At 28.0% G+C, this 13579-nt stretch overlaps 1 protein-coding gene across 1 annotated transcript; it reads right to left on the bottom strand.

Moving 5' to 3' along the window:
* Positions 1 to 3835: 3835 nt before the first annotated feature.
* LOC111625367 (adenylate cyclase type 2-like) lies at positions 3836 to 13097 on the bottom strand. The gene is made up of 13 exons (XM_023368504.1): positions 12721 to 13097; positions 10125 to 10316; positions 9525 to 9665; positions 8356 to 8727; positions 8136 to 8285; positions 7655 to 7800; positions 7468 to 7579; positions 7262 to 7389; positions 7004 to 7162; positions 6432 to 6576; positions 6242 to 6349; positions 5207 to 5265; positions 3836 to 3869 (listed from the first exon to the last, which is right to left on the bottom strand). Exons 2-13 carry the CDS (start codon positions 10260 to 10262, stop codon positions 3836 to 3838), a joined length of 1692 nt encoding a protein of 563 aa, XP_023224272.1. The 5' UTR covers positions 10263 to 10316; positions 12721 to 13097.
* Between the last annotated feature and the right edge of the window lie 482 nt (positions 13098 to 13579).

Below are 13579 nucleotides of genomic sequence, written 5' to 3'. Positions count from 1 at the left end.
CCTTTTATCAGACAGGAAAAAAAAAGATGTCTTCAGGATCTAAAACGGAAATATTAAAAAAGGAAGTTGAAACTTTATCCTGGGATAAAATGGTATTTTAATGAATTGGGGTCATTTGCAATGATCTGAATCATAGGGATGTATTGTTTTTTGTTTTCCTTAAAATTTATATACTACTGTTTATTAAATAAATAAAATTTTAAGTAAAGTTTATGCTTGAAATAAATTTTTAAACTATTTTCTAAATTTAAAGTTAATAACAGGTCAGAAATCAAAAGACCAATTTTTATGTAAGCATTATAATATCCAATAAATGAATTAATGAAGCTAAAGTGAATTTTTTTAAAAAAGATGTAAAAATTCATTAGGTTATGGGCTATTGTCACAAGTCGTATAGGTCCTATAAATAAACTAGCCACGAATCCATCACTTAATTATAGGAAAAGTGGAGTTTGTAGCCTATTTACAATTATATTGACAGATGAAGGAAATCTTCCTTCATCCATCAATAACAAGATTTCCTTCTCAATTATCTATTTTAGAGAATATCAGTATCGTCGTACGGCATAGGTATAGATGAATGACCCAGGAAACCCTACTTAAAGTTCACGTGACACAACTTCACCCCCCACTACGATTACTCGCCACGATAAGGAAAATCCTGTTTTTGTAATTACAACTGCGATAGATAACAATGATCTCTACTGTAAATATTTGTTATTGTGTGATCCTCATATAATTGATATCGAATCCGCGTTAGAACGTAGAGTATTTTATTAAATTAACTCGAAATCTTATTCTTCTCCTGATGTACTGTAGTACATTAAATTCATTTTATGTTGGTTTACTAAGGGATGACATTCCAGGTTAATGCAATTAGGGGATTGAACTTTTTGAAGTCCCTTAATGCCTCTGGGTTTTCAATAGTTAGAATCTGGATGAGCCAAGTAAATTACACGTTTTTAATGTGAAAGTGGTTCGTGAGGTGCGAGTATAAGTAGCAAATTTCCCGGTGGATATGTTAATGATGTGTAATTATATAGGACATAGTAACTGTTCTTAAAGTCGTAGTAAACCTTGAATATGGATCTTATTGTTTTTAACATCGTTCTAAAATAATTCTTTCGTGTTTTATGATATTTTCATGATTAAAATTATGACAAAATAAATATTAATAAATTTAAGAGATTCCTGATTTGTATTTAAAGTTATCAATATGGCTTAATGGAAGAGAGCAAATAAAGCTCTATGGAAACAAACTTTACAAATGATTTTAAGAATTATAGATTAATTAGCTTTATGGAAATGGTTGCAACATTCCAGTGTTAAAAATTGAATAAAATCAATTAATCTCTATCAATTTCTTACTTTCTATAAATAGTCTAATAAAATGTCCGTTATTCATTAGAATAACTTTGATATATAGAAAAAAATGTATCAAAAACTTATGGATATAGTCTCTACTTTCGGAGATGTTTTAAGCATGGAAGAGCAGCCAGGGATGGAAGGGCCTCATTTTTATATTGCCCAGGGATCTGCTTGTTCTAAAAATGTCGCCGATAATATTAATTGTTATATTTTAGAGAGCGAAAAAGTTCATTAAAATACTTTTATCGTTTTCGGAATTTGCAATATTTCGAAGACTAAAAATATATAAATGAATAATTTATTGGTAGGGGAGATGGTGACAATTCTTTGGAAATTTATTTAATTCGTCTTGACGAGCTCATTTTCAATGTAAGATTGATGATGATAAATCACATTAACATAGAACATGGATATATGTCTGGTTTAAAGTTATAGTAATATTTGAGTCTTGTTAAGTTCCAAATACACAAATGTTAATAAAACCAGTGTTTTGCAGGTAGTTTGATGATTTCACATATAAACTATAGAAAGATGGTACGGCATTTTTCGTGAAAAATTACAGATGTAGGCCTATATTAAATATGATACTTAAAAGTAGAATTCGTAAAAAATTCAACAATAGTATCAGTCAACAGTTCTAACTAACTGGGTATGTGTTAGAGATCTTTTCTTGTTTTATTTTTCAATGACTGCAGTAGGACCAGGTGATAATCAGAGGTGAAAAGGGGACGTCTTGATAACCCAGTGGCCCATTTCATCTTTTCCCTCACATTTTCCTTCAGAATGAGTAGCATTTTTCTCACTTTTAATTCAACTTCAACCACTGCCAGAAAAGAAATAATAATAATAATAATCTGTCATTACTCGTAACAAAAACAATATCTATTTATCCCGAAAGATAAATAGGATAAGTCAACATCACCTTTAAAGATAACCTTTACAAACCTCCTTAAATAGATTCGAACTTGAAAGCGACGAACTTGGATCGTCTCTGTTGTATCCATAAAATTCCGAACAAGCAGTAAAACATAATTAAACAATTTTAAATATAGTGATGACCTCGATTTTCTATTGAATTTTATATACGTGCATATATAAATACCTATATTTATATATTTTACTACGGAATAAAACGATATCGTAAACATGGAACCAACAAAAAAGAATTTACCAAACAAAAATAGGTTTGAATGTCAATAGGTTATTCTTAGTAACGTAACTTTGTATGGTAAAATAATAATGTGATGCTCGAAGTCAGTAAACATTCAATTCCGGAAAAGAATGTACCTGACCTCTTTGAATCTTATTCTTCTTTCGTAATTTCTCATTGTTTAATTAACATTCAAAGTATAATGAGTAGACGACACGTTACAAAGTTTAGCATAAGGGGAAGAAGGTCAGCAACGTTTACTTATATCTATCATAATATAACTATGTAACATAAATCTAATTTTATATAGGTTACAGTTAATTTAACATCGCTTATAAAAAAATAACGTTTAATAGACAAAACTGCTTAAAAGAAAAATGTATTTTCATCACGTCTCCCCCTCGGGGTGCATCTCTCCGTTTTTTTTTTTTTTTTTTTTTGCAATTGAGATTTTTAACTTTTACCAGAATTTAAATCCCGCTTTGAGCCCAAAAATAAAATTTAATCTAAATTTTTCACGAGTGGAATGTTTCTAAAAGTAATTTTCACATGTGCACCGTATCAGTTCGTTCACTGAACTTAGACGCGTAAAGGTCGCAAAATGAGAGGACAATGGATAGGAATCGTGACAGATGCTCGTTGGGATCATAAAGTCGATCCATTTGCTGTCCATCGTTAAGAACAAAGTAAAATGGAATGACTTTTGAGAAGTAATACTGAGGTCATGATTGTTTTATTCTAGAGTTCAAATGATCGATCTAATTTCTCTAAAATGCAGTTTTGGCCACTTCATTGCTTTAATGGGTTACTAACAATTGGTGCGCTTCTTTTTTTTTTCATTTATAGTTTCTACACGCACTCATACATTTCTATTTTGATTATTGATATCGTACCTTATCGATATTTCACAGGATCATAAAATAATAATAAGACTTTTTCTGTAAAAAGTAAATTGTTAATAAGACACAGATATTATTAAAATATATTTTTGAATTAGAACGAAATGATTCTTATCGATTTTCTGAATTCACTCCAACATTACAGTGACAGTAATTTAACGTATGAATTAGCGCTACTATTATAAAGCAGGGAGGTTATAGAGTTTATTCATTTATTCAGATAATTTTTTAATACACAAATATAAATTTCAACAAAATGGATAGGACATAACAAATACTTTTTCAGTTAAAGTTAAATACTACATATAAACAAATTAAATCCGTATTTCCACATATATAAATCAAATTATGTTATTATATCAAACTTACACTAAGTTTCCATCAATTGACACCAATTAAATTTAACATTTAATATAACTTAACAACACCATTTGGATAACAATTCAAATTTCCTGAATTATAAACCAAATAGTGTCATTACATCAAACTTAAAATTCAATAGGAAAATAACACTGTTATAGCCTAATAAGAAAGAACTAAATCATTTTAAATTATAGTTGTGTCTATCAATCTACTTCCAACGCAACCCACCTAAATTTCAAATGTTTCACGACCCACATCTAATACCAGAGGCCTATGTAGAAAATCCACATAAAAAGTGGCTATATTAATAAATTTGGTAGGAAAAAGATTTTATANATCACTTCTTATTAAACTTATTCCATTAAGACAATATAATATTAAATATTATTGTCTTAATGATGTCTTCTATAAATAATATTAAATATTGGCACCCATCGTTTTATTAAACTTTCATTACTTAAGTGTCTTCATGAAAAACATTTCTTAAATGTGAATCCTAATAGATAAACGTGAAGTTATATCTTTGTTTCCATCAAAAATAATATTTAAATGTATACTTAATTAAGTTGTAAAACAATAATTATATTATTGTCTATATATAAGTGTGAATATATGTATCAATTAGAATATTTTGTGACATGAAATGTGAGCATTCTTCCCCATAATAATGAGAAATTGCTATTTTTGACGAATAAATTCTTTTTATAGATAGATTTGATTCATTCTTATAAATTTAATGCATTAAAAAAACAGTTAACGCATACGTACAAAACAAAGTAAGCCTATATAGGCTAAATGTATTCAAATTTTCTATTGAAAATACTGAAATTTATATAGTCAAATAAAATTTAATGTGGTTCTGTAACATAAGAACTTCAATAAAATTTAGTTAACGACTAAAAATTTTAAGATACGTAAGCGTAAGTGCCTTCCGTTTAACATCAGTAATCAGTTCCCGAAAATCAGGATGAAAAAGAAATGCAAATAGCGGTCATCCTAGCAGCTTCTTCTATGTTTCCGGAACAAAATGTACTCGAAGAAGAAAGCAATCAGATGTTCTTTCCTCCAGTTAGAGAAACGCCGACTATTATATTATATTTTTTCCTTCAAAATCAGATTATAATTGAGCATGGACGAATCTATAATGGGGTTGCTAAAAAGATCCCATTAAAATCCACAAGGCGGAGAATTTAAAAAAAAAAAAAAAATCTAGTTGAGAGGGACAGGACCTAATATATCTCGGACAGATTTCTCCTAAAAAGTTACAGAATTTGCTGACCTAAACTCGAATTCGGGTCTTCCAGAGCGGCAGAATGACACCTTTAACGTTTCAAGAGTTGGTGAAGATGGTGATTTTCATCTTGCACAGTTTCCGAAATAATTTATCATTCGAGAAATGAAATTTGACACAAAACTTTGGACTTACCTATAATCTAGAACTGTTCTTTTTCTAGATGACAATATTTCTGATCCACCGTTACGTTTCTAAAAAAAACAACCACAAAAAATTTATTAAAAATATAGGGGCGACCGGGGCAAGATCGGCATGTTAAGCTTTACTTAAATTTTGTGTAATAAATACTGCTGTAAACTGAAAAAAAAGCTTTGCATATTGTCTATTGGAATGTTACCTTACTATAGAACTGGTTAAAATCAGTTTGGAAATAAAAATAATTAAAATAATTACAACTTTACAAGAAGAGAGAAATTGACGAAGTTGCCCCGGGTATAGGGGCAAGATCGGCAACTTCTCTCTTTTTGTAAAGTTGTAATTATTTTAATTATTTTTATTAAAGTTGCCCCTGGTATAGGGGCAACAGTAATGGGGCAAGATAGGCACGTATATAAAATTATGTTATTAACAATGTATAAGTTGGAATTCACTATTAAAACAAAGAAATACAAATCCAACACCCATTTAATATTATTACAACGAAATGCAAGTTCAAAGACATATATACATGAATAACAAATGCAAACATGTTTTCATTTATCATCTGTTTGATTTTTATCCTTTGCTTCTAATGTGGCTTTATGTTGCCGATCTTACCCCGCTAGTCATGATTTCGAAACATTAAGTACAACCCTGAGAACAGAATGCCAAGCCACGATCTGGCCACGTGAATAAGTTGAAGTTACATCCTTCTAACAGGAAAAGTAACTTTCGTTATCATGGAATTATAACAAAACCTGCCAATTCAATATAAATGGAAAAAAAATATTATATGGAATTGAACGAAAATGAAAATTTGCTTGATAATTCAACTACGCTTGTTGGAGAACAATAAAAACACTACACTCAACAAGCCACCAATAAAACTCAACTGCCTAACCTATAACCAAAGTCTCCTTTTAATTTGTTTTTAAAAAAAAGCGCTTGACAAACTTGCCCCGCATGCCGAAGTTGCCCCGGTCTCCCCTAATAAAATTTAAATAAAAATTACCTGTATAAATTTCTTACATTTAATAATCTCAAACTATTTTTATGAATTCCGGATATAGAAGTTTTCCTGAGATGATTCGGGATGCGAAAAGTTCCATCAGAAACGGATTCATATATACTTTCTCTCTGAAAAATATAGATAAAAAAAGAAAATCCCACTTCTGATCTACGTTTAGATCCGCATTAATTTATTGAAGAAAAAAATTACCATTGGTTTTTTAGACGGAGGAACTATGAGAAAAGTTTCAATGTGATATTCAGCCAGATAAGGATCACGAAGATGACCATTTCCGGGTTGAAAATCGAAAGTTCCTTTCAGTTGATTCTTCGTCACGTTCGTAATGTGCACCCGTCTTGCAAAAGGAAGGGATCTCTCAGCTGGCTGCATAAAGTTAAAATGCCACTACAAAATGGACCCACGGAAGGTCACCAATAGCTACAAATAATGGCTTTACTTTAAGTATACTTTTTATGTACGATTCGATAACTGACATATAAACTTTTATTCGTAAATTTCTATTAACGACTATTAACGAAGTCATATTACAGAAACATTTATGCAGATAATCCATATTTTAATGTTTTTATAAATGCAAATATTTAAATGTAGATTTCGTATCTTTTGAATAATGCAGCAACGAAATTCAAACATTGCTCGAAACAATAAATAAGTAAATTCTTTAAATGTAGTCTTATTTTTATTGTAATATATTTTAAATTACATATTTATATATTTTTATTAATAAAAACAAATTTAAAATTAAAGAATTTTTTACTTACCCAGCTTTTCCTGATTGTTCCATACGACTAGCAATGGTTACATCCCTGGACCATATATCGAATTGCCACTTTTTAAGTCCTAATAAACCACTCAATATGTTTCCACTATGAATTCCAATACGCATATCAACATTAACGTGTCTTTCATCTCGAATTTTCCTAAAACAATTTATTTTAGATTAGAATAGACACTTTCCAATTAAAGTAATTAAGAAGCAATCAATCAAAAAATTCATTTACAAATCGTCATAAATTTACCTTATAATTTCGATCATATCTAATCCCATATGCACGCAGTGATCAGCATGATAAGGATCATGAAGAGGCATACCTGACACGCAATAGTAGCAATCACCCAGCAGTTTAATTCTCATGCAATTGTTTTTCTATAAACAATTTTTTTTAAATATTATAGAATATATTAATATTCTGATGTTTTAATTTCTTTTTTTTTCTATATTTACCTCCGCACATTCATCGAATCTACCAAATAATTCATTCAAAGTTTCTACCAGATCGCTAACATCTAAGCTTGCCGTTAGAAGCATAGAATTAACGATATCGGCGTAGAGAATGCTGTATAAAAAATATATTTTCTTATGATTTTTTATTATTAATTATATAAAATAATATTTATGAAAGTCATCTAACCTGACGTTTTTATGTTTTTCAACATACAATTCATTAAAGGGCCTTTGAGGTAATGGATGCTGATCAAGACTTTTCAAAACTCGTCTGATATCTTCTCTTACTTGAGTGGCGATATGTCTTGGTAAAATACTGAGTAGTAATTGCTCCTACATAATATTGTTAATCATATAAAAATCTTGTTAATATATTCTCTCTTTCTTGTTTAGCTCGTTAACAACTTAATAAATAAAATATTATATAGAAAATGGATAAAATCTAAGCATATAAAAGATGAAAATATTTTCTGGTATGTTAAATAATCATTTCAAAAATATATCTATTTAAATGTAATTTATGTTATTAATTTTTGTTGTCTATTAGAAGATAGGAAAATGAATATAAGAGCATAAGAAAAATGTTATTTTTATATTATTTTATTAAAATTATGTTCCGTAACGTAAACGAATCCATTAATTACTTAACGTTCGTTAATAAATTTTACCTCTTGATCCTTCTCGTAATCGAACGTAAATTTAGATTCGAAACATTCTCTACGATCCAGAAAAGCTCTTCTGTTAATAATTTCTAGTAAAAATTTAATACAGAGACAGACAGAGATGATAATAACATAAAAAGTGACATCAGCAGCAATCTGTAAAGATTTATAGGACCAATTATTACCGTTGCTTATCTTAGTTAAATTATGTGATAAATTTACTCACCCTTAATTTCATGTTTGAAGAATCTTGAGAGTAAGTCATTATAGATGTGCATAATTCTATCGCTGTCGTCACTGCAGCAGCAATAGCAGATTGATATATATTAGGATATGGCAACAATAAGAAGCATATTATGACAATATAGAAGGTATGACGGATGTTGTGATGAGGATAAGTATCTTTGGATAGATGATACACACTCGTTCCATGTTCACTTACTAGCATTGTTAGAAGAATTATACTAGCTACGAAAATTCGCGAATAGTCTGTTTTGAACCATGTTTCTTTATAAGCTACAACAAAAATTGAAAGATGAACAGCCAAGCCGAAACAACGAAAACTAAGTGATACCGAAGAAACTGTACTTTCGCGGTCCTGCAAATTAAATTTTAATTAATATAGAGTATGAAATTTGCATTTATTTTTATAACATAAATTATATTTATAAATATAACCCCAATTAGAAAGTTTATAAAACAAGAAAGGCACTGGAAACTTGTTTATTTAAGTCGTAAGCACAAGAATTTTCAAAAACAGTAATAATGAGCACATTATAGAATAAACTCCGTTTAGTTAAATAAGCCACATGCTAGTTTTACGTAATTTACATAAAAATTTAACAATGTTTATTTTTTTAAATTATTTAATTTACTGTAAATTTAAATATACTCTGCTCTCATTGAATTCATTTTTTACTACGTCCTACAGAAACTAAGAGGGCCTTTTAATCATACCAACTCGTTTGGCCAGGCCCACAATGGGGAATGTCTAGTGATGAGAGACGGGCCCAACATATCCGAGACAGACTTGTCAGAAAGATTCCAAGCGGTTTCGATCGCCCAGATTCAATCCCGGATCCCCAGAGCGATAGGCTAATGCCTTAACCGCCTCAGCCTAATTCAAGTTTAGTTAGTTTTTACTGTTATTCATTAATCAAAAGTAAAGATTAACAATTACATTATTGTAAATCACTAATTATTATAATTAAATATACATTAATATATATTTCGGATTGCTTCGAAATATTTATTAGGCCTGCAATATAGGTCTAATAAAAATAAGGCTATGATAATTTTTATTAGGCCTTTAATAGGCCTATTCATAACAAATATTTAAATACTATTGTATAGAATTTAACTGTTACAATAAGTAATATATAAATTAAATCTCACCTCAGTAAAAACTAAATATATAACAATGGACATAACATTATAAAATATATTGAGCATGAGAGCGACCATGAACATAGCATGTTGGAGCCGTGCTTGATATCTATGGAACAGCGATTCTGCATTTTTTACACGAAATTGTTCCTAAAGTGAACATTTAAAAAATATATAAATATATATTACAATTAATTAATTTAATTAAAACATTACTCATTTAAATATGAATACTCTAATCAACTATAACTAATTTAAATTTATATTAAATGCATAGTATGCATGGTATGATTTTGATTTTGAATAGTACTTTAGATTTGATTAACACATTTTAATTTAAACTATAAATTTAAAATTAATTTCAAATATTAAAAATAATATAAATTAAATTATAAAAAATAAAAATAAATTTAAATTTTTATCATTAACAGTACAACACAAAGCCAGCTTAATTTACTGTATACAGAAGCAGGTTAACAGTTATATTATGCAGCATCTTTTAATCATTAACCTATATGCTATTCAGAGCTTCAATTTGAGACATTATTCTCATCTACTTTTCACACTTAACCTGTAGTAAAGAATACTTAAACGTGTGTCAGAACTTACTCTGAGATAAGACCAGGACCAACTGTTTTCGTCAGAAATCGGATGAAGAGATTCAGGAATCAGGCCGAGTATGGACGATTCACTACTACTTCGTAGAGAAGACAAACTATTTCTGGTAAACAATTCCAAACCCGCCATGTTCCAATAATCCGATGCACTGTATGTACTATCTATCTTCTTTAACTTTCATCTCTGAAGGAAGATACAGATTTCTGTAGTATTAGTAGGTTTAAAGATTTCTAGGAATGATGCGTCATTCTAATTGGTGACGCATTATGTATTTTTCTTTATGCGAATCTCGAAATCATCGAACGTGGCTTACACCATATCTGGACTCCCGTTATGTCGCAAATATATCTTACAACTTTCTAAGAATGGAGGTTATCTATAAAAAAACAGCTACCGAGAACTAATTTACTAAGGCATTTTCTATGTTAATTTATTTAAAATTGATGATTTTTTAAAGAAATTAACGTAGAAAATGCATTACAGCAAAAACTTAAGAGAAAGAACAAATAAAAAGCTTCGAAGCTTCTTGTTATTTGTCACGAAATTTCTAATTATGTTAAAGGGCAAATAGAATCTGTCAAAATTTTTCAAAACATTCTAGGTTATAAATTGGTTGTAAAATTAATAAATTAATATATTTTTAATTAATTACATGGCAACGATGTGTTGTGTCAACAAATAATGAAGACTTACAACATTTATTAAAATTCCAAGGATGTTTAAATGAAGTTACAACATATACCATCCTCTTGACGTTTATTTAACGTTCTTATACTTTTCTACCTAGTCATCTGACGTAATAGTTATCAATATAATGTCGGTAAATTTATATAAACAACTTAAAAAGTTTCTCTCAAGCATAAATTTTAATACTGTACTAAAGGGAGATTAATTATATTATTTAACAGATATATTTGAATTAATATGATTATCTTTTATTAAATTCAATAATTTGTAATATATTTTTATGGAATAATTTACACAACCCACATGAAAAGATACGCTACAATATTAAGATATAAGAAAAATTAACCTTAACAAATATAAACTGATATAAATTTAACCAATATTCTTACCAGAGTTGACTTTGTAATGTTGAATTCTACATACTACTATTGATGGGAACTGCGTAAGCTGAAAGTACTTGAGACTGCGATTAATTTCAGAAAATATATTATATATCCAGATAGTCAGAGTTCTCTGTTCTCCGCAGGAAACCAGGATAAAAATGAGACCTCCCAAAAACATATCCGTATTTGAATTTATTAGAAAGGAACTGATAAAGTTGTAAATCAAGCTTATCTTTCATATTAGATTATTAAGGTATAAAATCTGACGCCAATTATGAATCTAGTTTTAATAAAGTTTGTCCTGTCGATTGTAAATCTACTTCCTTATTCTCACAGGTGTACTGTACAAGTCGGAGAATAGCCCTCTCAAATTAAGGCAAAATAAAGACCAAAAAACAAAAAAAAGCACAAACGTTGACAGTGATGACAAATTAAAAATAGATGCTTAAATTTTTTATTTTGTATAAAATTTTGGAAAAATCAACCTTTCTGTCTCCTTAACCAAAGTGACCACATATAATTCGCTTATTATGTTATTAATAATTATTCCTATTTTTTTTTACAAAGAGTTTATTAACAAGTTTTTCTTTTTATTTTATTTTTTATTATTTTAAAACAATTTTGATAAAAGTAAAGATAAATCTAAATATCTTATATGTTAATTGATTATTCACTAGAGACAAAGAACACCGTTACTAAAAATAAATACTTTAGGTAAAGCTTTTTTTTTGTATAATTTTATATGAAAGCGAGTAAAATAATTAACTGAATAATATCTTTAACGAATGACACACTATTCATAAGTCTGGTACCCTACAGAGAGAAGACGGAAAAACCCAACCATAGCTTTTGCTTGGATTTTTTATTGCCTATTTGTAAACGCAAATGTCGTAAGAAATTAACTTTTATATAATTTTAAATTATAACAAAATTACATTCGTTAGAATGCTAGTGTATTCAGTAATTACATAAATAAACCATGATATGTTAATTCATAAATGGTCTATACTGTATGTTGTTTTAAGTTAAACAATTTCTAATAAATACTGTTTAAACCTGTTAAAAAAATATATGCATATATATGTTAAAATTATAGACCTAAATGTTGCTAATATAATTAGTAATAAATAGTAACTACTGATTTAAAAATAGAAAAAAATATAAAAACAATTTTAATTAGTAGAGATTTTCATATTTTAATTGTTTAACCCTCAGATTTAATTTCAATTTGCTTAGTTTGTATAGAGCTAGAGAAAATTTAAAATTAAAATTTAATTTTAATTATTTCATTGTTTCATTTTAATAATAAAAATTTACTTTTTAAAAACAAAATTGCATTTTTTAAAATTAATTAATTATTCTGAATATGAATTACACAAATAAGAGCACAATGCAGTGTAGATCATGTATATCAGATACTGTCAATCATACATTTTTAAACAATTATAAAATTTAAATGCTTAAAAATAAACTTAATTTTTATAAAAGAATTATAAGTTTGAATTCATTTTACTTACTCCAAATCTCTGTAAATCGGTTTAAGCTAGAGTTGTAAGCAATAAAAGATTTTATATTTGGTGATATTCCCTTGCACTTTGCTACTTTACCATTCGCTTTACATAAAAAATAAGTAATTGAAACATGCTAGATTTACAACAATTCATAATTCTCGTTACACAATTTCTAAACTCAGCCAAAAGAAAAATAAACAGTCATCCTTACTAGGAACATCATAATTTAATAAAATATACAAAACCATACACATCTACTGTGTTGTAAAATAGCATCATGGTCTTCTACTCATTTTATTATGATCAAAAATTCAAAGATTAAAATTAATTCTCTCTAAAAAATTAATTAATTAATTTTATACTATTATATTAATAAAAATTTTAAACTCATCGGTAAATATATTTGTCATTAAAACTTATTTTTAACATCAATGTTCATGTAGAATTAATATGAATAGAATAAAAAGAAAAGGATCATATTAAATTATTAAACTTTTCAAAATATTTTGAAATATGCCTTTTTTAATATGTACTATATTTTATGCAGCTTTAAAAATGCACGATTATCGTTATTTACTAGAGTAAAAACCAAGTAATAATGAATAATTTGATGCATTATATCCGTTCTAAGATATTACATATAGGAAAATCCAGATTATTGCTTAACGTACTATCATTTTCTGTTTATCAAAATTATCTATCTAAAGTACTTTTATTTTTGTATTTTATCTATAAAACTCTAAAAGTATTCTAAAACTTGATATTTCATACACATACAAATACACACGAAAACAAGATATTGTATTATTGTTTATTTACAGTTAAATTATAATTTGAAGATTATTTTTTAATGTTAAAAACATGC

The sequence above is a fragment of the Centruroides sculpturatus genome, unplaced genomic scaffold, assembly GCF_000671375.1.
Source record: "Centruroides sculpturatus isolate CEXI.00-Female unplaced genomic scaffold, Cexi_2.0 scaffold247, whole genome shotgun sequence".
NCBI lineage: Eukaryota > Metazoa > Arthropoda > Arachnida > Scorpiones > Buthidae > Centruroides > Centruroides sculpturatus.
Note: the sequence above shows the minus strand (reverse complement) of the source record. Positions and strands in the feature narration are given on the sequence as shown.

Excerpts from the sequence above, each read along its gene's own strand:
- LOC111625367 (XM_023368504.1), bottom strand. The coding sequence starts at position 10,262 with ATGGCGGGTTTGGAATTGTTTACCAGAAATAGTTTGTCTTCTCTACGA. Across the intron at positions 7,580-7,654 it reads GAAAAACATAAAAACGTCAG|CATTCTCTACGCCGATATCG; the intron begins GTTAGATGACTT and ends TTTTTTATACAG. Across the intron at positions 6,577-7,003 it reads GAACAATCAGGAAAAGCTGG|ACGGGTGCACATTACGAACG; the intron begins GTAAGTAAAAAA and ends TCCTTTTGCAAG.